General features: G+C 43.0%; 1 protein-coding gene across 16 annotated transcripts in view; it reads left to right on the top strand.

The window, feature by feature from the left end:
- LOC119436503 (probable E3 ubiquitin-protein ligase HERC4) overlaps positions 1 to 23,016 on the top strand; it is a 335,733-nt gene that overhangs the window by 238,520 nt on the left and 74,197 nt on the right. For all 16 annotated transcript variants that reach the window (XM_049658143.1, XM_049658141.1, XM_049658148.1 and 13 more), the window contains 2 exons: positions 8,166 to 8,258; positions 14,971 to 15,138. In XM_049658143.1, coding sequence (XP_049514100.1) covers positions 8,166 to 8,258; positions 14,971 to 15,138 — 261 coding nt within the window. The remainder of the gene's footprint in view (positions 1 to 8,165; positions 8,259 to 14,970; positions 15,139 to 23,016) is intronic.

The raw sequence follows: 23,016 nt of genomic DNA, 5'->3' as shown, positions 1-23,016 counted from the left end.
AGGTTTGTTGGTCGGCTGCGCCATTGTAATGGAATAAAGGCGACACAAAGACAGCACCTGTTCCTGGGCCAGCTGTTCTATTATCTGCCCAACTCCTCTTCCTCCACTTCGCTCCTCATGCAAGCAGCTGAGTCCCGGTGCCGTTCTTCCACATCACAGTGCTGTGATGATAAAATAACAGGAGACTTCAGTTGGTTTGACTCCAGTTGATTCGATCCCAACTAAACGTTGCAAAAGTGCCCATACGGTCTCAAGCTTTTGTTATTTCGTTACTGAAATTGGCCTTTGCAAGAGAATTCGAACTTGTGTTGGCACTTGCGGCTGACACTAATGGTGACCCTAATCTCCTGACCCTGATAGCTGCCTTGGTGGTGTGTAGGGCACAGTGAAAGTGTTGAAGCCACATTATCTCCCACCAAAGACCCTAGTTTTCGGCCTACCTTTGACAGATTTCGAACTGATAACGGCAGCACTCACAACAAGTGATTACTGTTGCAAACAAAACTTGACACTTAGACTAGGGACGAAGAAAGAAGTGCAAGACACAAGCACTGTTTTTTATCCGATTCTAATGCTCACATCAGTGTCTCCATGCACAGCTATCAGTCATTTCAATCGTTATTAATTTCCCTGAATCCTGGAGCACTTTTGAACTGGAAATGGAGGTTGCTATTGGGCAAAAGCCAAGTTGTTTTATAAAGTCAGTGGATTTCATTTGAACAGTAACCATACTGCTGTTCCCATGTTGAGGAGCACTGCTGTGCTTGCCATGTATTATTCTTGGGTCTCTTTGCCATCCCGGACTACCCTGGACGGCTTGGCGTGTTGTTTTCAATCAATGAGCATTGGCGTACACAGTGTCTTGGGCAGCCCCAGGCTGGAATTCCAAGATGACAATTCACAGAGACCCCTTGTTTCAGTGCACTCGTCTTTCAATGCACTAGTCTTACATGCTTTTACATCATAGGTACTGCTGTTTAAATTTGAGCCCTTAGGTAGTGCATTCTACAGCGAAGCTGTTATGGCAACTAAAAGTGGAAGATGTTCACCTTTTTACCTTCTACTCAAAACATCCACTCCAAATGTCAATGAAAATTTATTGAAGGAACCCATGGAGGTCATTCAATGAAGTTTAGCAAGGATGTTGAGCATGTCAGGAGCAAATTACATCTGGGCAAATTATATGAGCATGGGGTAATTAGGTTCCTTGCGGGAACTTGGCAACATTTGTTAATTGCGCTTTGGAGCTCTATGAGGTAGACAACATTGTCATTTCAGATCTATCCGGCATATCATAATGATACTTCATAGAAGTGAAGTGAAGCTTGTGTTGAAAGGAACAGGATGGAGAAATTTTAAAGTTCTAGATATATTGGGTCGCCATAAGAAATTTCCATTGTGTCACCAGAGCCTTGAAAATTAACTCAAAAAGTAAACTAAATTTTAGAATTGTTGCTCTAAGTAAATGGCTCACTCGTTCATACCTCGTTCATACGTTTTGGGGAAAAATGCGAGAAAAACGTATTGACAGAAAAAACATACCATCCGAAGCGACTAAAGAATTTGGCAGACTCAACTGCAGTTGAAATCTATGTAAGGCGAAGCGTTGCACAAATCGTTGCGCACGAGGCACGAGATGTGCGTCGAGCTGATGGGACTTCGGTGGCCAGAAACATGTTCTGTTGTTTTCCTGTTGCGTAGTGTTTTAGGACGGCGATGAGAAACCGAAATGGAATCGAGCTGGTGGGCGACACCAGATGCTGCCGAAGCGTAACGTGACGTACACATCGCGCCACTTGCAACAAGGAACGGCAGCGCATTTGGATTATCGCCTACTAAAAGCGTGCAGTACGCTACCAACGGCACTATGCACCACGCGCTGTAAAACAGAAAGCTGAAGGTGCTTATCACGATCGGTTTGACAGCGATAGCTGTGAATGCGGCGTGCGACAACCCGGGAGGTGATTTGCTGGTACTACCAGAATAAGAAACTGAGTGTGCGCCGGCGTTTTCACATGAGACGGGCTGGCAAGTATATAGCGTGGAAGCTGGTGCGGCGGGCGGCTTTAGGCTGTACTCGATTGCGCGTGCCTTACCCATTTTCTTGTTTACATGGGGATCTAGCGACCGGAAAATGTATGATACGATCACAGTTTGGCGATACTATACTGAACGTTAGTGCCGAAAAATCGTGTTTCGCAGGAACGTATTAACCAGTAAAAAATAAGCCCAACTCTATTGGGCCATTTTTTTTGTGATATCGAACGCGAACGTTGGCACTGGGAAATCGTACGTAATGGGATCGTATCAATGAGGTTCTACTGTATTTCTTCCTTAAACTTTGCTCATCTACTAGGTGTTTCAGCGAACACTCTAAAAAATTTTTAAGGGTTGCCTGTGACGGATAGCACAATTCTAGTTCGTGAGCTGGTCTACTCGAAGAGGCAGACATTACTTGCACAAAAAATTGAAATGCATTATTGACTAATTAGCATAAATTCACTAATGAAGTTTATAACTAGTTACCTTATGGGCTCATATTGCAATTTACAAATTCTAGCCGTAGAGTCCGCAAGGCGATCCACTTGGAACAAATTCTCAGGATGACATCAGTTTCGAAATATTAATTCCCGAACTCTGTGGAGAAATGCATTGGCATTTCAGTTACTTTTGTGCTTCAATGCATAAAACAATGTTTGGTTAAAAAAGTAACGGGAACGCCAATGCATTTCTCCGCAAAATTTGGGATTTCATATCTCGAAACTGGTGTCATCCTGAGAATTCGTTCCAAGTGGATCCGCCTTGCGAACTCCACGGCTAGAATTTGTAAATTGCAATATAAGGTAATATAGTCGATTATGCATTTCAATTTTTTTGCAGGTAATGTCCGCCTCTTCGAGTAGACCAGCTCGTGAACTAAAATTGTGCTATCTGCCACAAGCAACCATTAAAGATTTTTTTAAGTGTTCACTGAAACACCGGGTATATAGGAATGCACCAAGGAACATTAATGAAAGTAATAATTGGCTGTTTTTAGTGTAAGTACTGAGAGCAAAAAAAATCTTAAATTTATAAAATATGTGCCTAGCTCCTAGTTTTCAAATTTTGTCAGACCACACAAAAAATTAATATGCAGATTTGTTGGCGTCAGTACTAACCATAGTGATGTCCATGTTATGCAGGAAAGCAGTAGCTTCACAAATGTGGAAACGGGCAAGTCCTGATTGTGCAGGGGGCATTTTTTTTTTTTTTTTACTCATTGCAGCAGGCACCTCGTTCGTATTTTACTGCATTCTTTAGGCTTGGAAAGCATTGTCAGGTCAGGGAGCATGCAGAAGCCTTCTGATGCTTAATTATCATCTTCAGTCCCAAATTTAAATTTTTCGAAGGACTTGCTTTTAAAAAACTTGTATATGTAACACTTAAGCATACGAAAAGGCTGTCGAATAAAAACTAGGTACGAAAAATGGAGCAGAGTTATCAAACCAGCTTGACCCCAATTGGGCCCTGTGGGACTGACTCAATGGGTATGAAGCTCAACAAAGCAGTAGGGGTTCTGCAGATAAAGAAACAATCCACATTTGAGGCATTTCAACCCAGATTTGCCATCACAACCAGGATTTCTATGTCTTCTATGGCACTCAGGCTTCACGTGAGCAGTGCAATTTATCGCCATAGTCATCATCATTGGTGACACCTGAAAACATGATAACAAGAAAAAACATGCCCATTTTGAGTTTGCAAGTTTGTAACATTGACCAGCTAAGCTCTTCCAAAAGAGTTTCTTACAGAAAAAAAAAATAACGATACATACACTTTGTTTCTCCACTTGGGGTGCTCACTTGTTGCTCACTTGCTGCTGAGGGAGATATATCGAGACAACCAAGTACAAGTGGCATGGGAAGGCCGAAAAGGAAATGAAATGGTGGGAATTCACCAAGGATTGAAGCAAGGATGCCCTCTGTCACCATTGTTGTTCACGCTTTACGTCAAGGGCATAGAAAGACGACTGGAAAACAGCCAATTAGGTTTTGATTTATCCTACATGCGTAATGGACAAATGGTGCAACAGAAGGTCCCTGGACTGATGTACGCAGACGACATTGTGCTACTAGCGGACAATAAAAAAGATTTGCAGATACTTGCGAATATCTGTGGGAACGCAGCGACAAATCTAGGCCTTAAGTTTAGCACAGAGAAATCGGGGATTATGATCTTTAATGAACAAACGAGTAACTTCGTGGTGTCAATTCAACAGCAAGTAATACCCATAGTGAAGCAATATAAGTACCTCGGCGTACACATAAACGAAGGAAAGAATTACTCAAGCAGCCACCAAGATAATCTGAAAATAAAGGGGAAGCGGAATGCAGCAATAATGAAACACAGAGCACTGTGGGGCCACAATAAGTATGAGGTGGTGCGTGGAATCTGGAAAGGAGTAATGGTGCCAGCGCTAACATTCGCAAATGCCATTATATGCTTAAAATCGGATATATTGGCGGATTTGGAAGTTAACCAAAGATCAGTAGGCCGGTTGGCTTTGGGAGCACACGGTAATACGACAAATGAGGCAGTGCATGGTGACATGGGTTGGGCCTCTTTTGAAGTCAGAGAAGCACAAAGCAAAATTAGTTTTGAAGAAAGGCTCAGGAACATGGATGAAAATAAATGGCCGGCTAAAGTGCACAGGTATCTCTACATGAAAAGCGTGGACACAGAATGGAGGAAGAGGTCAAGGAAGTTGGCAACCAAGTACAGGATAATCGAAACTGTAAATAGACAACCAGGGGTCATCAGAAAGAAAGTGAGAGAAATAGAGACCGTGAATTGGATGCAAAGAATGGAAATGAAAAGGACAATGGAGATTTACAAGAATGAGAAGAAAGAAATTAGAAGGGAAAATCTGTATGATAACACAAAGGGCAGTGCCTTGCTATTTGAGGCTCGAGCCGGTTGCCTAAGGACGAGAACATATCGGAACAAATATTCGGAACTAGATGAGACATGTGTATGCTGCAGTAAAGATCTAAAGACCACTCAGCACGTCCTAATGGAATGCGACGGGATCCACCCAGCGAGAACCGTAGGTAACGTGCAACTCCCAGAAGCGCTTGGGTTTAAAGTGGAAGGAAACATAAACAGATCAGCCGTAGAGATCAGCAAGAGACGATTAGAGTACTGGTGGAAAAAAAAGCAGGGAAAAGATGGATACGACCTGATCTCTTAAAATCATAGGCAGCGGTACAAGGTAAATTTTTGAAAAAGAAAAATAATGAGAGGTATACAAAAATGCTAAACAAAGAACATGTATAGTATACCTGATTAAATCAAGCAGGCTAGGTGACTATTTGTCGCCTCCCCGTTTCAAAGGGGATGCCAATAAATCATCATCATCATCATCATCATCACAAGGTCATATGTGTCGACCTCAATGTCATCACCAGTGTCTTCACTCTCAAGCTCTGCATCATCACAGCCCTTGTCATCGTCTGCTAAAGTTTTAGATTCTTCTGGATTCGACAGACTGGCATCGCTTTCTTGCAAAAGCACCTGAATTTCTTTGTCAGTCGAATATTTCACTGTAAGCTGTGAAATAGTAATTAAGACCCACAAGCCCCAATTGGGGACATTGAAGTTTAAGTCTCCCGAGCTGCAAATTATGTCCTAGTGTTTACATTCAGATTATGCACATCTTATCTATGAACTCTTGAAAAGGCTTGCGACACATGAAAATCATTGTTGCAAAGCAGGCTGTTAACTCTTTCCGTATCGCGCCCATTGGCATGGTTAGCCCTCTATTGATGGTTTGAAACGCTGCTTTCGAGACGCTCTGCGCCGCTCACGGACACACTGCGCCATCAGACATGAAAGAGGAGAAACTATATTTTTGTTTTCTAAGCAGTTTGCTTTTTTCCCGCGAAGCGGTGATTTTTAATTAAACGTGCTCTAAAGTTTCGCGATCGTCAAAGCAGAATGCAAAAATGTCTGGCTCCGGAAACGGGACGCGCGCTTCAGGAGATTGCAGGTATCGCGATTCCACTGCCTCTGCGGCTGAACTTATCAATACGTCGAATAGCAGCAAGTCGGACGACACTGACTTTTCGTCGGACTTTGAGTCTGAAAGCGATGACAACGCAAACCGGCCTGGAACATAGGCGGCCGCAGCCTGGCACGTCCATCGTTAGTGCTTGCAGTTAAATTTTTGTAGTGAAATTCCTGTTCAATGAAAAGTTTGGATTTTTTTCAGAGATAGTGCTTCATAGATGGCAATACATTTTGTATATCTCATAATTTTCGTAACATTTTTTTCTTAAGAGATACAAGTGTGTCTTTACAAACTTTGTTCAATTTTATCGCACAATCTTAATTTTAACAAGTTTTTTTTTATGACATACATCTCGTTAATAAAACTTTTATGCGTGAAAAGTGCATTCATTTTGCTTTCTGTTTATTTATTAAATTAAATATTGAGTGCAGTAGTTCCTTCAAAAATAAAAAACATCTGCCGTAACATACAAAAAACACCTATTTTCCCCATGGTAGGGAAAGAGTTAAGAAAGAACCAATTACTCACCGTGAGGTTGGAGATGTGTGCTGTTGCTTGAGGAGGCCATCTTTGAATGTAACTTGCGTCTCTTTGGCCTGACTGGAATCTCCAGTTCATGCACAATGCACAAAGTAAAACCTAAAAACGCGTCTAATTCAAATTTGAAAAAGATACCTTGTTTTAAGTGAAATCCAGGGCTTGATGGAATCCCATCTGGTCAGGAAGAGGTATGATGAAAAAAAGGGAACTCCCACCAAGAAAAAAATATTTATTGACTTGCTCCCATGTGAGAGCCGAGATGTCTTTTAATTTTTCACTGGTTATTTTTTCTTGAGGCTCCCATGTGCGAGTTGAAACATCTTTTAATTTTTCAATAAATATTTCGGGCCACAGGGACATAGGAGGTTATTGCATTCGATAAGCTTTTCTGTGTAAGCAAACTGGTCTTAAGCATGTTCAACTGGCGCTTGAGCCTCCATGTGCTTTGCTCAGTTTCTCTACAATACTGTACAGTAATGAATAAAGGCACTTCTATTGGTGGTTTTCAGAATGTACGTGATTGGCGGTTTTCAGAATGTAAGAGATAAGACTACTAGTTAAGCTTCGGTCAAAGGTTGGTCTGAAATTGTCTGTGCTCTAGTGTTCGCGAAAACCCCCACCGATGGCAAGGATTGCTCATAATAATTTGTACGTACTCTTTCAAAATGCTGATGGATAAAAGCAACCCACGGTGGGGCAAATAAAGTTGCACTTGATATTAGTCGATTACAATTATCGAAATACCACGCACTCATGAGCATCTGCTGTTGTTTGAAACATCGTCAAAAAAGCCTAGACGCGAGATCTGACAATTAGACAACCCGACAGAAGCTTTTGTGTCATCAGTGCTGCTGTCATTTAAAAATCATGTTGCCAAGTTCACCAAAGCTCAAATTTTGTGTCATTTTATTGAGGAAGCGCTAGGAGCACTGGAGGCCAGTTTCGATGATACCTCCAGTTGAAGTTTTATTTTTCCAGACTTGTCAATTTACCATAAATTGTCAAATCTGACCAATAGGTAAAGTGCAGTCGTCATTTCAGACGGTGGAAATGGCGTTGCTAGTCAAATAATTACAGCGGAAATGTTTAATAAGGTGGGCAAAAACTGTTGATTAAATTGATCGATTTCTATAGCCCAATGAGGGAAAGAGTTAGTAAGACTTGGACTTGAGAAGAAACGGCATTTGTGCAATATTGCTTACTCATTATTTCGTACAAGTAGTGCCATATGAAGCATTTAAGGTCCCTTAGTATCATTTTAAGCACAGTAAGTAAGCGTGAAATCTATTCTGTAGGAGTTAGTATATTATAATTACAGTGTGTGCCATGTACAGTTGCTGTATGTCTACTGATGCCAACCCCTTGGAGCACATGAAGTCATGTGCTGAGTCATATTGCCTATTACTATGATTACAGCCAACTTTAGCATGGTTTCCTTAGTGGAATTGTACCAATTAGTTCCATTCAATGCCCGCAGCCAGACTAATTATTGTTCTAAATCGATTGCATTGCAGCTCTGTAAAAAGAAAACAATCTTTGAAATCCATGCACTGTTTTCTCTCTTTTCACTCTCAAGAGCAATAAGGTGTACTTCTGTGACTACCCATTTGTGTTCAACGCTCAAGCCAAGACGCTCATTCTGCAGACAGACTCTCATATCCAGATGCAGGTGACAAAGCTTGTTTGTTCACATGTGTTTGCTTTGATAGTCCACTTGCATCCAAATCCCTGATTATGTAGACGTGATTTTGCTTTTCATACAAATTGAAGTACATTATTAAAGAAGTACTGATGCAAGACTTTATTTTTATGGATAACTATCGACCCATTAATTACTGTTTGAAGCCTCAATTTTTCAAGAGCACTGCAAATAATTGTCATATTTTAATGCAGTCAGTTCAAAACATGTAAAGTGCAGCATCACCTTTGGCTCCAAGCAGACTTTCTCATTACATCACATATAACAAGGGGATGGTCATGTGATATCGCAAACCACTGACGTGCAGGTCATTCAGCTTGTTGCAGTGGCTATAGGCCACACTTTGACTGCATCCCCTAATGCTGAATTAGGGTATTGGGTACTTCATGGATTACCAGGGGACAGAAGGTAAAATGCGCGCTTTGCATGGGCCTCTGCTCTGCATTCTGAGAGGAGCGACACAAGAGGACGACCAGGTTGATCTCGTGTCAAATGGGGAGAAATGCAGAGTGAAGAAGGAAAACACAGCTATGTGGTGATACACACTCGAATTTTGGCGATAGTGATTATGTGGTGTGTGGCCGCTGCAGTGGGCTGACTGATGCGTGCATGAGCGGTTTGTGTTACTATGGGACCAATACCTCTGATTTCCCTGATGTAACACGGAGGCCTACTTCAAGCATAAACCTGCACTGCACTTGGCACACATTTCGAACTGGCTACATTAAAAGACAATATAATAAATGATTTGTTGCATGCACTTAAGAAATTGAGGCATCATATAATCAGTGCTGCCATTCGGCCTTGTTGGTGTGATATAGTAACAATGTAAAGTGCTGGAGCATCTGATGACGCATCTGGTGTACCAGCAAGGGGTTCTTTAGAACTGTTATTTTACCTGAAGTTGACTTACATCCTATGGGACGAAAAACAATTTATTCAGAAACAAGGGGTATATAGGGTCCTTCATTGCTCCCATTTTGAGTGACCTGTTTTTAGAAAAACTTGTCAGAGAGCTGTCCAGGCTTGCCACTGACACAGGAGTCCTTACAACATTAAGATAGGTCGACAATTATTTGATAATTTTAAACTGTGATAATGTTCCCTCTGAACCCCTTGTGAATAACATGCGTAACCTGTTTCGGCAGTGCCTGGAACCTTTGTCACTAACCTGTGCATTGCCTAACCACAACAGAAAACTATGCTTTCTTGACATATGTTAAGTTTATGTTGCATGCTATGGACCTGCTGGCGATATGAGCCCGTGTAGCTCAGCTCATTCCAAGCTAGTGAAGAGAAGCATCATTGGTCTATGCCTTGAGAACGCTCTTAACAAATCATACAGTCACTTAATGATAGACAGTCTCTGCAGTCAATCTTCCCACCTTTAGGAAGCAGGATACCTGTTGCACATTCCGACTTCATTAGGAAGTTTTGCTTGAGGGAGGAAATCAACATTTCAAATAGTGTGAAAGAAGGGAAAAGAGATTAGCTGTTGTGCCATATTTTACCTAAAATTTCACATCACCTGAAAAAGCTGGCAGAAAATGCTAACGTCAAAGTAGTGTTTTCGGCCGCGTGCAAGTTAAAAACTATTTGTAAACCCAGCAATGCTTTACAAGATAAGATGCAAACCTGAAAGAAGCGGCATAGAACACGATTTTTAAATTGCAAGGAATCAGTAGTACACCAAATACCTCTTTCCTGTGGTAAGCAGTACGTCAGGCAGACAAGCCATTGCCTAAACAACAGATTAAGAGAGCATCCTGACATTGTTAAGAAAGGATGCGATGGGTAGCTAGCACTGCATTGCAACATGTGTGGATGCGAACCCGTTTTCCAAAATACCACGGTGTTATCGTCACACAGAGATGAAATAACAAGACTTATTTATTGAAGTAGCAAAGATTGCAACATTGGGCACGGATTGTGTCAGCACTCCGTCCATCTCGTTGACCGAGAAAGAATCCTGATATTTAAATGTGTCCTAGTGTGTGCACTTTTTTGGCCTTATACTTGAGTCGAAAGGAAAGAAAAAAGCCATATCTATGTGCATGTCATTTGCTGTGGTGTAGGGGTATTGTGTATGTATATATTTGTGCATCGGTTTTCAAATAAACTAATTGTTGAAATTAATCGCTCGTGTCCTGACCTCCTTTATTGTCCTTGTCTGCTCCAGTGCTTTACATCTTTATGCATGTAAGCATTGAGTTGGTAGCTACATAATTAAGCAAAAAAAATAAATAAATACATGGTGTAACATTTTGTGTCAGTATTCCTTTAACTGGCAGCTCAACAATATTGTTGACATTACAAAAGCAGCTGCAAAAACGAGACAAATCTAAATATTAGTCTGTGCCTTTCAGTTTACCTTTATTTATGTACCTGATCAACAGTGGTATTCAATAAAATATCGAGCGTGAGCAGCAGCAGTTGTATTGGTCACAAAACCTGAAGGCTTCGTTGTTAACCTTTTAGCGCAGCGCGGGGGGGGGGTCGGGTCATATTCTCGCCAATACGATTTTTTTTTTTTTCCTGTTTTAAGCAAGCTCTCATTTCTTAGCTTCATAAAGGTACTATCGCGCTCAGTATGAGCTACACCGCGCGAGCGCGTGTCCAAGCACCCTGTAAGGTTATACAGTGGCGCCGATTGGGACATGTTTTCGACTTATCAGGGGAGGTTCTGGCTGTTCCTGCGAGTGCGCATCACCTCCACTTGCTTGCTTGCACCCTCGCCCTCGTTTTGCCCTGTGGTGATACCAGCTTCGAAAATGATAACTACTGCCGTGGCTTGACGCCCAAACTTCGTACTGGACAAGTCGAGCTTCACAAAACAGGTGATCTCTAGCCTGGCTCTTCAAATAAATGAGGGCGAGGGTGAAAGCAAGCAGGTGGAGGCGATGCACGCTCGCAGGAACAACCAAACCCTCCCCTGATAACTCGAAAACATGTCCCGTGCTCCCGCGGTGTAGCTCATACTGAGCGCGATAGTACATCTCAAGAACACACATTAACCTTGCCAAAGCAAGTGCCAGATACCAGTTTTGGGCCATACATTTACCTGTCACTACCTGGTGAACAATAATTTCGACCTACTTTATCTCACTTTGTTTTTAGAGAATCCATTTCATATTTCAATTGGTATGTATTTGAGCAAAGTAAAGAACTACTAAAGCAATAAAACCATTCTAGGTCAAGTCTTTCTTATCTTGCCAGTTAAAGGGTCAAGCGGCATAGAATATCAGCACACTCTCAACTTCCTGAATTGTAGTACAGTAAAGCTATGTTCTAATGAAAAGTTTTTACGAAATATAGTAAGACTTCTTTTAATATAACTCTGTTGGGCTGACTTTACAGTAAAGTAAGCACAACTATTCTGCGACCTATGTTTAGATTCTTATATACAACCAGCACACTTTTGTTATAGAGAACTTCTGATAAGGACAGATTTTCAAGGTACCTTCATATATTAAAAGGAGTCTACTGAAATCAGTTGAACAAATGTGGTAGAAGTTTTCTTGTTAGATACAACTGCTATAAAATATGGTTTTAATGGACATGCTCAGTTGGTAGCTGGTCCTTGCATGTGTCAATGATGGCTCCTACAGCATACAAAATTTTCTGCTTAGGGTATATATTGAAGCATTTCTGGCTGAGTAGGCTTAACAGCAGGTATTTAACCCTTTCATTTGCCGCTCACCATTTGTAGAGAGACATTTTCAGAATAAGCCACCTAAGTAGGCTTCAGTAAAATATATAGGTCAGTGGCAAACAAGAAAGTACCATTGTTTATTTTTTTACAGGTATGTACACATTTGTGAACAAAGCATCATGGTGGTCACAAAATTTCACAATGCATCTCAAGAATGTAAATTATAGGAGCAGTTGTGGTCTTATGTCAGACAGAGCAGCACATCCTGAATGGGCCTCTACAGCCCTCTAACTTATTGTTAAATGACTGAGGTGGCTCTGCTTCTGGCATTATCGCGAGCTTCTGGCCATGGCCTTCTTCCCTTCTTTGGAAGTCATGTTCCCATTCGCATCTTTTATTTGAATGCTGTAGGTATTTGTCGCTTTAAAAATAACTTTGAAGATGAACTCGGGGATATACCCCAAGAAATGTGCGGCGTTGGAATGATATCCGCATTCAAGAGGCTTTCAGGCTGACCACCGAGCACTGCAGTGTTGGTGGGAAGGGGAGAGAAGGCAATTTCTTTCATTTAAAGTTTCTTTCACATCTTTCACAATTTTTCATGGTGCTAAAGAAACCTTTAAATTTTACATTTTGCACATTCTCTTCATTCGCATCTTCCATGCAAGTGGAACTGATGAAATAAACTCTGGCAACATCATTCTCCTTGTCTTCACCTGAGTTGACATCTGAGACGTTTTTTGGTTTACTTTCTCCAGGAGCTTTACCGCGTTTTGCTTGTGCGCATCATCGCGATTCTTCTCAAAGTGAGGAAGAAGGCGCCGCAACAAATGCTGCAGAGCTACACGAGGAGTTCATTAGCTAGCAGAGTAGAGCCGTGCTGTACACGTTTGTGACCATACACAAATTCCAGCTCTTAGAGGACACCTGGTTTGTGTGGCTATTGTAATTTGTTCTTGAGAGACACTCATGATCGTTATATCAGCGGGTAATTTTTTGAAAGCCATAGATACTGCTAAAAATGCAGGGGGAAAAAATGAGAAAGATAGCTTATCTGGCAGCGCCGAACTGCGTGCTGCCATGTTAAATATTTTACATATTACTTTAATCCACACTCGCTAAATGATGCATTAAAATCCACAGTTGCAAGACAAAGAGTGTAGAATTCGGCTAGAACCACGAAATTGGCAGCATCTGTAACATGCTCGGAATAAAAGGTGCAAGTTCACAATGTATACAACTGTGTACACAGCTCTGAAATGTTTAACCCTTTCACACGCTATGTAAGCCAGTAGGCAGACTCGCATGGTGCTTTGTCGCATGCATGATCCATTAAGTCCAGTATGTCCATATATTTTACCCTTAGTGAATAGTTTAAAAGCAACTTTGTAGGCCAGTCAGTATATACTGCTTGAAGGAAAATATTGAGTCGAGTTAGATCGATAAATTGTTTGGCTAGAAGTCTACCATTGTTTTCTGTGTCCCAGTATTATCACTTTGCTGCGTAGAAAATTGCCGCCAAAGGCGCGGCTCCTGCTCCTCAATTTGAACTGCCCAAGCCATAATGGTCAAGTTGACATAATCTTCACATGACCTCCCTCTATGCCACTCTCTCTGAATGAGCCAGTGCTAACGTAAGATGAGAGGTACTCTAGTCCATAACAGGGGGCACCACTCCAATTTTTGATTTTCGTCATTTTCTCGCTTACAAAAAAGCTCTGTTCTCCCTATTAATGATGAACTTAGCAGTACAGAAGCCTAATCTTTTAGTCTAGCTCGACTTAATATTTTTTTTAGTGTCCCTTTAAGAAATTAGAAAGGAAGACCAGTACAGAAAGGGATGCTGACAGAGAAGAAAGTAGTATACAAACAAGCCAAGCAGGCACTTTACCTGATGATATTCTGTTTTTATGCTTTGAATGATATCAAATTCTCAAACATATGAATGAAATGTTGCAAATAATATTTGCCTGAAATTCAGTCTCAAATATTTGCAAACAGCGTGTAAAAAAAACTTCCTCATTTAAATAATTGTTACTTGTTGCCACATTTTGCCTTGTGAATAAGTATGTTAATTAACCCTTTGACTGCCACTCCCGGGATGACTCTGGGACTGACCCTTCCACAACCCTTGCCACTTTCGAGTACACTCATTTTATGTTTTCAGCACACTCCCTTCCTCTCCCAAAGCAACTCAGGCGAAAACGGCCAGTGTGCTCCTGCTGTGCCATCTTTGGAGAAGTCATTCAATCACAAAAAAAAAAAAAAAAAATTGTGAGGTAAATTTTTGACTGCAGTTGGAGCAAATGTCTCAAGTGCTCTGTTTCTTTTCTCTCGAACCATTGTGGCATGTCCGTCCATGTTTTTAGACGAGATAACTTGTAAATTGTTGATGAATTCTGATTTGAGAGCAAGTGACAATGAACTTGCTTCTATGCAGCGTGAAGCCTGCCAAACCAATATGGAAAGAAAACCGAGCAGTGGCTGAGAAGCTGTCGAAAAAAATACCAGGTAGTCAAAGGGTTAAAGAACAAAACTGACAATTTTTTAACTGTTTCAGGATATGAATGGCAGTGTGACTTGAAAATCACAAATTTTATGCCTTATCAATGGAAATGACAATTACTAAAACCTTGTTTTATAGAACTGCTGTGAGTTCTTACGATGGCTGAATGTTTTACTGATGGGAACTTTGTATGCCAGTGCAGAAAAACACTGAACATGTGCTTCTGTTGTGTATGTTTTCTCCTCGTCATCTCTTATTCCAGTTTTGCTAAGAGTTTAGCCTATTTTATGTTCACCTAATGTTACCTGGTTAAGTGGTTGGTTATTGTGCCTGCATATGTTATGTTACGCACTGCTTAATGAACTCGGGTTTCATGTGGTAAATATATGAATGCAAGATTTCAAAGCACTTGTGTTGCTGCTGTCAGAAGAGCAGCTTTTATTTTGCCGAGAACTTCCATTTTACAATGCCTCTTTGTCCTTATTTTGCACAATTAATTTGCCTTTATGTCTGACTGCGTGCAGCAAGCAATGGAATCAGCCTGCCAGCAGACAATTGCCAGCATGATTTTGCCTGTGGTGCCACCTTCTAATCCATACCTGGTGTTGTATGTTGGACGGGAAAATATAGTTAATGATACCCTTAACCAGCTTGCTGACCAATCTGCTGCAGACCTCAAGAAGCCCCTAAAGGTGACTACACTGCTCTTTTTCAAGGTTATTTATTTCGAAGTTTGTGTGAACATGCTTATTCATATTTGGAGAAAACTGATCTAGTCATATTTATGTACTGGGATTAGAGATACTCCGCATACTATCTGCCCCTTTCAATTTTTGTCCAAAATGCAAAAACATAAAATGCAGCATAATTTTCACTAACACATTGCATACCAGATGGACCATACAAACATGGTTCAGAAGGGATCAAGGCTATTCATGCAGGCTTTCTTTAGCAACCAATTGGTTTTGCTCCAGCATTGTCCTGTCCACTGGGTCCAGTTAGTCTACAGCGTGTGGTCAATGTTTGACAGATGGTTTGTGATACCTTTATAGGAGAAAGCTGAGGGAAACATGGGTATTGCTATTTTTATGTTATAAATAATGCAATAAGTAATATTGCAGGGTTTTTAGACTTTTCTCTTTTGGCTGCCTTGAGCATTCAGAAGCTTGGCAAAGGCATTCTGTGGCTCTGTTTTGCCACTGTGGACTGACACAAAAGCTGTATCATTATTCTGAATGCTATACCAGGGGACGGATTCTTAGACGATTACTTTCGGCGATACTATCGCCTCAGCCATCAGGCACACGCTGATTGACTGCTTGAGCAAAATCGAATGAGCTGATTGGCTGGTTGAGCACTATGTCACGCGAAGGTGATAGTATCGCCTAAAGTGATCGTCCGAGAATACGTCCGCAGACGTCTCTTTAGAAAACTTTCTCGTCACATAAGACAGTGCATCAATAATGTGCCACCCAGCAAGGGCATCTGCATCAGCAGGCGTTTGGTGTGTTGCAACTCCACAGATTCGAGCACAAGGAGGTTGGACCCTCCCGCATGTAGTCGTGCACAGCTTAGCTATGTCACTGGAAAAGGGGATCCTGTGAGTTGAGCCGATGCTGAGTGCTTGGACCTTTTAAGGCCCCGTGGTAGAGGCAACACACCCCTTTTGTATAAGCTTCACGTAGACAGCACCCCCAGACTGACCCACCCAGAAGAAATCGGCAGGTCACCTTTTCCTGTCCCTCTCTCCAACCTTTCTCTTTCTCTATCACTTTCCATCTTTCCTGTCTTCTATTCACTTCTCACTTCCGTGTTTCCAGGTGGCAAGGTTTAACCTTGTGTAGAACAATTAACCTTGGTTGTACAGTTAAACCTGCTTATGACGAACCTCCATATAACGAATTCCTGGATATAACAAAGTTTTTCTATTCCCTGCCATTACTCCATAGAAGCACATGCATTTGAGACCTCTACATAACGAAGTGGCAGCAGGAGACCCCCTCAAAATAATGAATTTTGCCCCGCCGACAACCTAGACATTTTGCCCCAAATTGTCATTTTTGCGCGACCAGCAACCGGAAGCACCTTCTCCGCCACGACAGAATGCGAAGCGGTGGCGGCGCGCTTGGCGTGCTCGAATTCACGGCAACCGCGAGGCGAGAACGAGCGCACGTGTGAGTGCGTGCGAGCATGCACGAGGCGGGCCTGCATCCCTCGACCCCGCGATCTTGCCGCCGAGGGTGTGACCTTTCCCCTTCCCTTCATTCAAACCTGATCCTGCCGCTTGCTGCAGCTGGCCTAGCCCGTCAAGCCGGCACTCTCCTCTTCCAGTCTACCAGTTTAGTTAAATGGCGACTGTTTACTAGTTTATACAGCCGATAAAACTACTATCCTTAGTTCGTATAGCTGTCTGACAATTTGCTGTCGCAATCGATGCTACTTTTCGGGCGAAACTGGTACTTTTTTGTTCATCGCAACTTTAGTGTATTGGGAGTAAATCTTGAGCGATAGTTGTATTTCTGTATGAAAGCATGAGGTGCGCGGTACTGTAAAGGATTTTTTTCCCCTCTCTTTTGGTCACAGAGAACGGGTGCGCGTTACAATCAAGGGCGCGTTAGAATCGAGTTAATATGGTAAGCTTTTCTTTTTTGAATTTTCGTGCCGAACCTGCAGATAACGAAATCCTCTTTATAATAAAGTTTTTGGGGAATTTGTCAATTTCGTTATATCCAGGTTTAACTGTGTATAAGTCACACCGGTGTACAAGACGCACTGACGAAAAATTCAGAAAAAAGGACGTGACTTATGCTCCGGAAAAGATGGTAGACACACTCCTGGCACTTGAGAAATTAAAGGGTTTTTGCTTGCTCTATGCCACACAGTCAAGCCCGGTCGGTTGTAATTAACTGGTTCGTGTGCCAAAAATAGTTTGATATATCAAGTAATTTGATATATTTGAACATGGTATAACAAACTTTAATGATGACTTTGTTGTACATGGCTAAAATAAAGTTGTGCGACAGTGTTGCAGCATGTGTAAATACAGTTAAACCTGGATATAACGAAATTGACAAATTCCCAAAAAAGTTCGTTATAAAGAGGATTTCGTTATATGCAGGTTCGGCACAAACATTCGAAAAACAAACGCTTACCGTATTTACTCGATTCTTACCGCTTATCAATGGCATCGTATAAGGCCCGTTTATAGTCCGACGTCATCGGCGTGCGGGCCAGCGTCGTTTGCGGCCAGTCACGCTACGCCGGTTGCGCTGCGCCAGACGCGCGCGCCCCGTCGGCTGTTATCTTCAGAGCATGCACAGAACGATCCCAAGCCCGCGCGCCGTTTTCAACGGCTGTCTGCGACTGTCGGCGAAGCGGCGTGGGCGCCTTTATTTCTTCGCGCGAAATGCCATTGTGGATCGGCGCGACCAACACGTGAATGGGTCAGGAGCCAATTCGGCGCCGGGCCCGTAGGGGTGCGTCGGAAGCCGCTGGTTACGTTGGCTGCGCCGGTGCTGACGTAGCGTGCGCGCGCGCTCGCGTTACAGCGGACTCTAAATGGCCCTTATATAGCGTCAGGTTAGTGAAGTAAAGCGCAGAGACTAACGCAGTAAGCAAAGAGTAGCGTTGCCAGCGCGTTGAAAAAAAAAAGAAATTTTTTTTTTTCTTCGGCAACATCAACTGGAAAATGAGAGTGCCGGCTTGGCGGGCTGTTTGAATGAAGGCAGGGGGAAAGGTCACGTCCGCGGCGGCAATATCGCCAGGTCGAGGGATGAAGGCCCGCCTCGCGCACGCTCGCATGCACGCACACATTCGCTCGCTCTCACCTCGCAGTCGCCGTCAATTCGAGCGTGCCAAACGCGACGCCGCCGCTTCGCATTCCGTCGCGGCAGAGAAGGTGCTTACGGTTGCTGCTCGCGCAAAAATGACAATTTGGGGCGAAATCTCTAGGTTGCCAGCGGGGAAAATTCGTTATTTCAAGGGAGCTCCCGCTGCCACTTCGTTACGTAGAGGTCTCAAATGCATGGGCTTATATGGAGTAACGGCGGGGAATATAAAAGCTTTGTTATATCCAGGAATTCGTTATATGGAGGTTCATTATAAGCAGGTTTAACTGTAATGCAGCAACCTAAAAGAATCGAGCTCGCTATTGGGTTATGCGTCTTATCACATCCTACTTGGCTATGGGGAGATGACTGGAGAAACAATAAATTACATACACGCTTTGCATTGCCATGAATACGCAACATTGCAATTGGTGTCATGCGGGATTGGCACATTGGCTTGCCGACAAGGTCCTACCAAGCCAAGCTGCCACAGCCACCAGGCTTATCGGACACGAAGAGCACCCCACATGGATCCATACTTCGCTACTACGGCAGTCTTGAGCAAGTAAATCTTGAGCAATGGTATTTCTGTATGAAAGCATGAGGTGCACGGTACTGCAAATGATTTTTTTTTCCTCTCTTTTGGTCACGGAAAACGGGTGCGCGTTACAATCGAGGGCGCGTTATTATTGAGTAAATACGGTAAGCGTTTCTTTTTCGAATTTTCGTGCCAAACCTGCATATAATGAAATCCTCTTTATAACGCAGTTTTTCTGGAATTTGTTAATTTCATTATATGGCAGGTTTAACTGTACATATTTGGTTATAGCAATAACTTGCAATTAGCGTCCGCAGGATGTGTTTTTTACAAGTCCTACAGGGCCTTTTGTTGGGATTCATGGTGGGTGGCTGGTGTTTCTGCCAAAATAAGAAACATTTTTTGGGTAATTCATTTCCCACCCTTTCTGATCGCCCCCAGAAAAGAGGGCGCACTGAAGAATTATTCAAATTCTTTGGCCAGCAAACTGTAAACTTTCCTCGCTACCATGTGAGGAAAGTTTACTACTCTGAGAAACCAGGAAATACAGTAAGATTAATCTCACCATTTCTTGTTGCAAAACGTCTGACTGAAGCAGTTAGTTCTGGTTATAAAGCATAAAAGGTGGCTAGTGGTGATCTCCTTTTGGAACTCTGCGACAAAAAGCAACGTGACAGGCTCCATAACCTAGTATCATTCAGGGATATTCCTGTGAAAGTGACACTGCATTGAACGATGAACACAATCCATGTGTTGTTTCAGAAGATGATTTAATGGAGTTGACTGAGACCAAACTTTTGGAGGGTTAAAGTGACCAGAATGTAATAAATGTGAAGCGAATTAAGATGAGGCGTGGCGGCACAGAGATCCAGACGAAACACTGTATTCTCACTTTTGGCTCAAGCGTGCTACCCGAGACAATCGACAATCAAGGCAGGGTATATAAAGATCCAAGTCAGATCGTTTGTCCCAAATCCTCTTCGATGCTTTAAATGCCAGCGAAGTGAGCCTAGTTTACAGAACTGCTGAGGCCGGCAGACATGTGCTGAACGTAGGGACAGTTAACATCCATCCAAAGCATGTGAGAACGCTCCAGACTGCATGAACTGTGATGGCGAACATGCCGCACACTTGCGGTCCTGCCCATCCTGGAAGAAAGGAAAAGAAATAACAACCAAAGTCAAGGAAAACATCTTGTTTAAAGAGGCATGAAGGTAGGCGTGATACCTGCCACAGAACAGCTTTGTCGAAGTGGTACGTCAGGGGGCTGCACCAAAACGGCTTCCTGTGGTTGTCCGGCTCATGCGCAGTGAGGTGGCGGTGATGCTGTATGCCCTCTTAATGGCTGCAGCCAGTGCTGCACTGTTGTCCCAGAAGGGGTCATCAACCTCCGGGCTGGTGACCTCAAGGGTCTCGTCTCTCGAGGCGAGGCGATGAACATGACTCCCAGTCTAACGGTGCCGCCAGCACCTAAGGAGCAATGGGAATCTCACGACCGCTCCGCCCAGAAAAATAAAAGAAACCCTTCATCACAAGGCCTGAAAAGGGCTCTAAGTAAAGTTAGCTTTCCTATATAAGGCACACAGCACAAACCTCTTCTGCAATATGGACACACAAATATTGCAGTGGAGCATTAGGGGACCTCTACGCAATGTATATGATGTTAAAGAACTTCTTTGTAAGCTTAGTCCAAAGGTGCTGTGTGTTTAGGAAACACACCTAAGCCGTGGCTTAGTGGTAGAGCGCCCGCCTCGGCTGCGGGAGGCTATGGGTTCGATTCCAACCGCCGCCGGGCACCCACTGGTTCAAATGGGTACAAGCGTGCCCCTGCCTGGCGTTCGGCTTTCTTCAGGAGTGATGCGCTTGGGAAAGGAGCCTGCGCCCTGAATTCCCGTCGAAACCAATGTGAGCACGGAAAAAAAGTGATGTCTGGGCCGCTCCCATGGCGGTCATTTCCCATGTGGTGCCCCAAGCACCTATTGAGGTGGGGGCGCCTTCGGGTTGAGGTCAAACACCCCTTTCCAAGCGTTGAGGTCCCATAATGGCCGAACACCAGGCCGGGAGCGCGCTTGTACCTATTTTGCCGGTACACCTTTCACCTAAAAAGCTACACAGACAATCTTTCTTAGACAATATACAATTTTTCGGAAAGACCACAACGATGCTATCGCCTCGTCGGGCCATAATGGTAAATAAAGGTGTGCCAGCAGTTGCAACTCCGAACGCTCCTTAAGGCAGTTGCTGTCCGAGCACTGCTGTTTGGTGAACAGGTCACATCCCTCCCTGCTGTCAACTTCGCTGAACAGAATTTCAGTCTTATTGATGAACTTCTAAAGCCATAGTAAAATCTCAGTGAATGAATCTCTCGGTACAGTGCTAAAATTCGTATCACCCGAAATTCGTATGACCAAAAAAACGTGAACAAATTGGAAAATTAAGGGGAGGACCTGGCAATGAAATGGCCGACTTGCTCAAAATTTCCGATTCCTCAATTTTTTTCCCGCAATCTTAATACCTTCCTTTATCTCATGGCGAAATATTAGGAAGAAATATAGAACCTATTTTGAGGAAATTGCATTTTTTTTAGTCTGTTGTCTTCAATATTGAAAAGAAAATCGGCTTCGTGAGGTTCTATCACACCACTGATCGCGCAAGTACGGCTTTCCGTTGACGCAGCACCGCCATCTTGGTATCGTCATAAACACGAGAGATTGGAGATTCAGATAGCCACAGCGCTATATTTCTTCAAAAGCAACAAAAGTGAGCACGAAAAGGGAAAAACCAACATCTCAATTCATTACTGCAGTCATCTGGCACGCAGGGAATGCTACTATTGGCTGAATGTGAATCACTGGCGCGCTTATTTCGCGCACATTTTAGAAGCAGTGAGCTGCACACTTCATGTGTACCGAGGCCTGCATTTCAATGTCTGCCTGGTTATCTTGAGTTTGTTTTGTTGCTGCATCCTAGCTGTTGCCTGATGATGATAAGGACAAGCTACTTCGTATTTTGTGATCTGACAGGTGCAAAGGTGGAAAAACTTCAAATAGTCATCGGGTGCTGAAGATGACGGAAGGCATGGAATACATAGATAAGGCTGCCCATGAAAGTGATTGCTTTGATCTTGCTGACGCGGCATGACTGGGTCGTGTGTGATTGCTGGCTCCGGATAAAGTTGCAAGGTGTTTTAAAATGGCCCGGCGAGTTGCATGATACTCTACAAGGGAAGGGTGGAGTCAAGGTGTAGTGACGTAGGTCACCCTGGCATCAGGAATGCGACCAGTGCATGGCGTGGCCACACTGCCGGCCTGACGACAGCCAGTGTTTGGCACTACCGGCGTGCCAGGGATCGTGTGGTGGCTTGCTTGATTGTTCATATCATCCACTGCGGTGCGAAAAGCGGTTCACAACATTCGAAATTTAGCATGTTGTAACCTAATGGACTTGGGCCGGCACATTTGAACAATTGATATCGTCGCAAAATTCGTATCAGGCGTGATCGTATCACCGAAATTCTACTATTCATGTGTTAATTTTTCATTATTTGCTATCAACAACCTTTAAGAATATCAGAAATACAGCAATTAGCGGGCTTGGTAATGAATTCTTAAGCTATGTTATTGACAATAAAGCAATAGCAAGCACGCTGTGCTTTGCTTGGTTATTGTGACAAGTCATGAAAAGCCTGCATTAGTCACCATAATGACATTTGTTTCTTTAGCTCCTGTTTTTTATTGTCTTATAGTCTTCTGGTCATGTCCTTCTTGTGGTCTTATCCTTTCATATCAGCTGCCTCAGATTAGCTTCACTCTTCAAAGGAAAACACATTGCCTCATATGGTTGTAGAGAGTTGTCATAAAATAGCTGTATGTGGGTTAAATGTGGCATAATAAAGGACTTATTGTAGGTTAAAGTTATTGCACTTGTCACACAGACACAGAAAAAATTCACACAGAAACTCCTCTGGGAGTTGTCTAAGTATAGCGTAAGCATTGTGCCACTTGCTCATCTCCACACAGCCTGGTGTTATTGTCAGTGTTATGAAACTTGATCCGAACAGTATAAGCGAGAGCGCTGTGGCAACATGAACTGCTGGAGATGGCGGCACAAGGTGAATTCGTGACGCAAGCAAACTACTGCAGGTGGTTGCGCCAGGTGCGCTGATGACATTGATGACATTATCAACCGTACTCCGGCGTTGGAGG

This window comes from Dermacentor silvarum, chromosome 1 (assembly GCF_013339745.2).
Source record: "Dermacentor silvarum isolate Dsil-2018 chromosome 1, BIME_Dsil_1.4, whole genome shotgun sequence".
NCBI lineage: Eukaryota > Metazoa > Arthropoda > Arachnida > Ixodida > Ixodidae > Dermacentor > Dermacentor silvarum.
The sequence above is the reverse complement of the archived record's forward strand: the minus strand, read 5'-3'. Positions and strand labels throughout refer to the sequence as shown.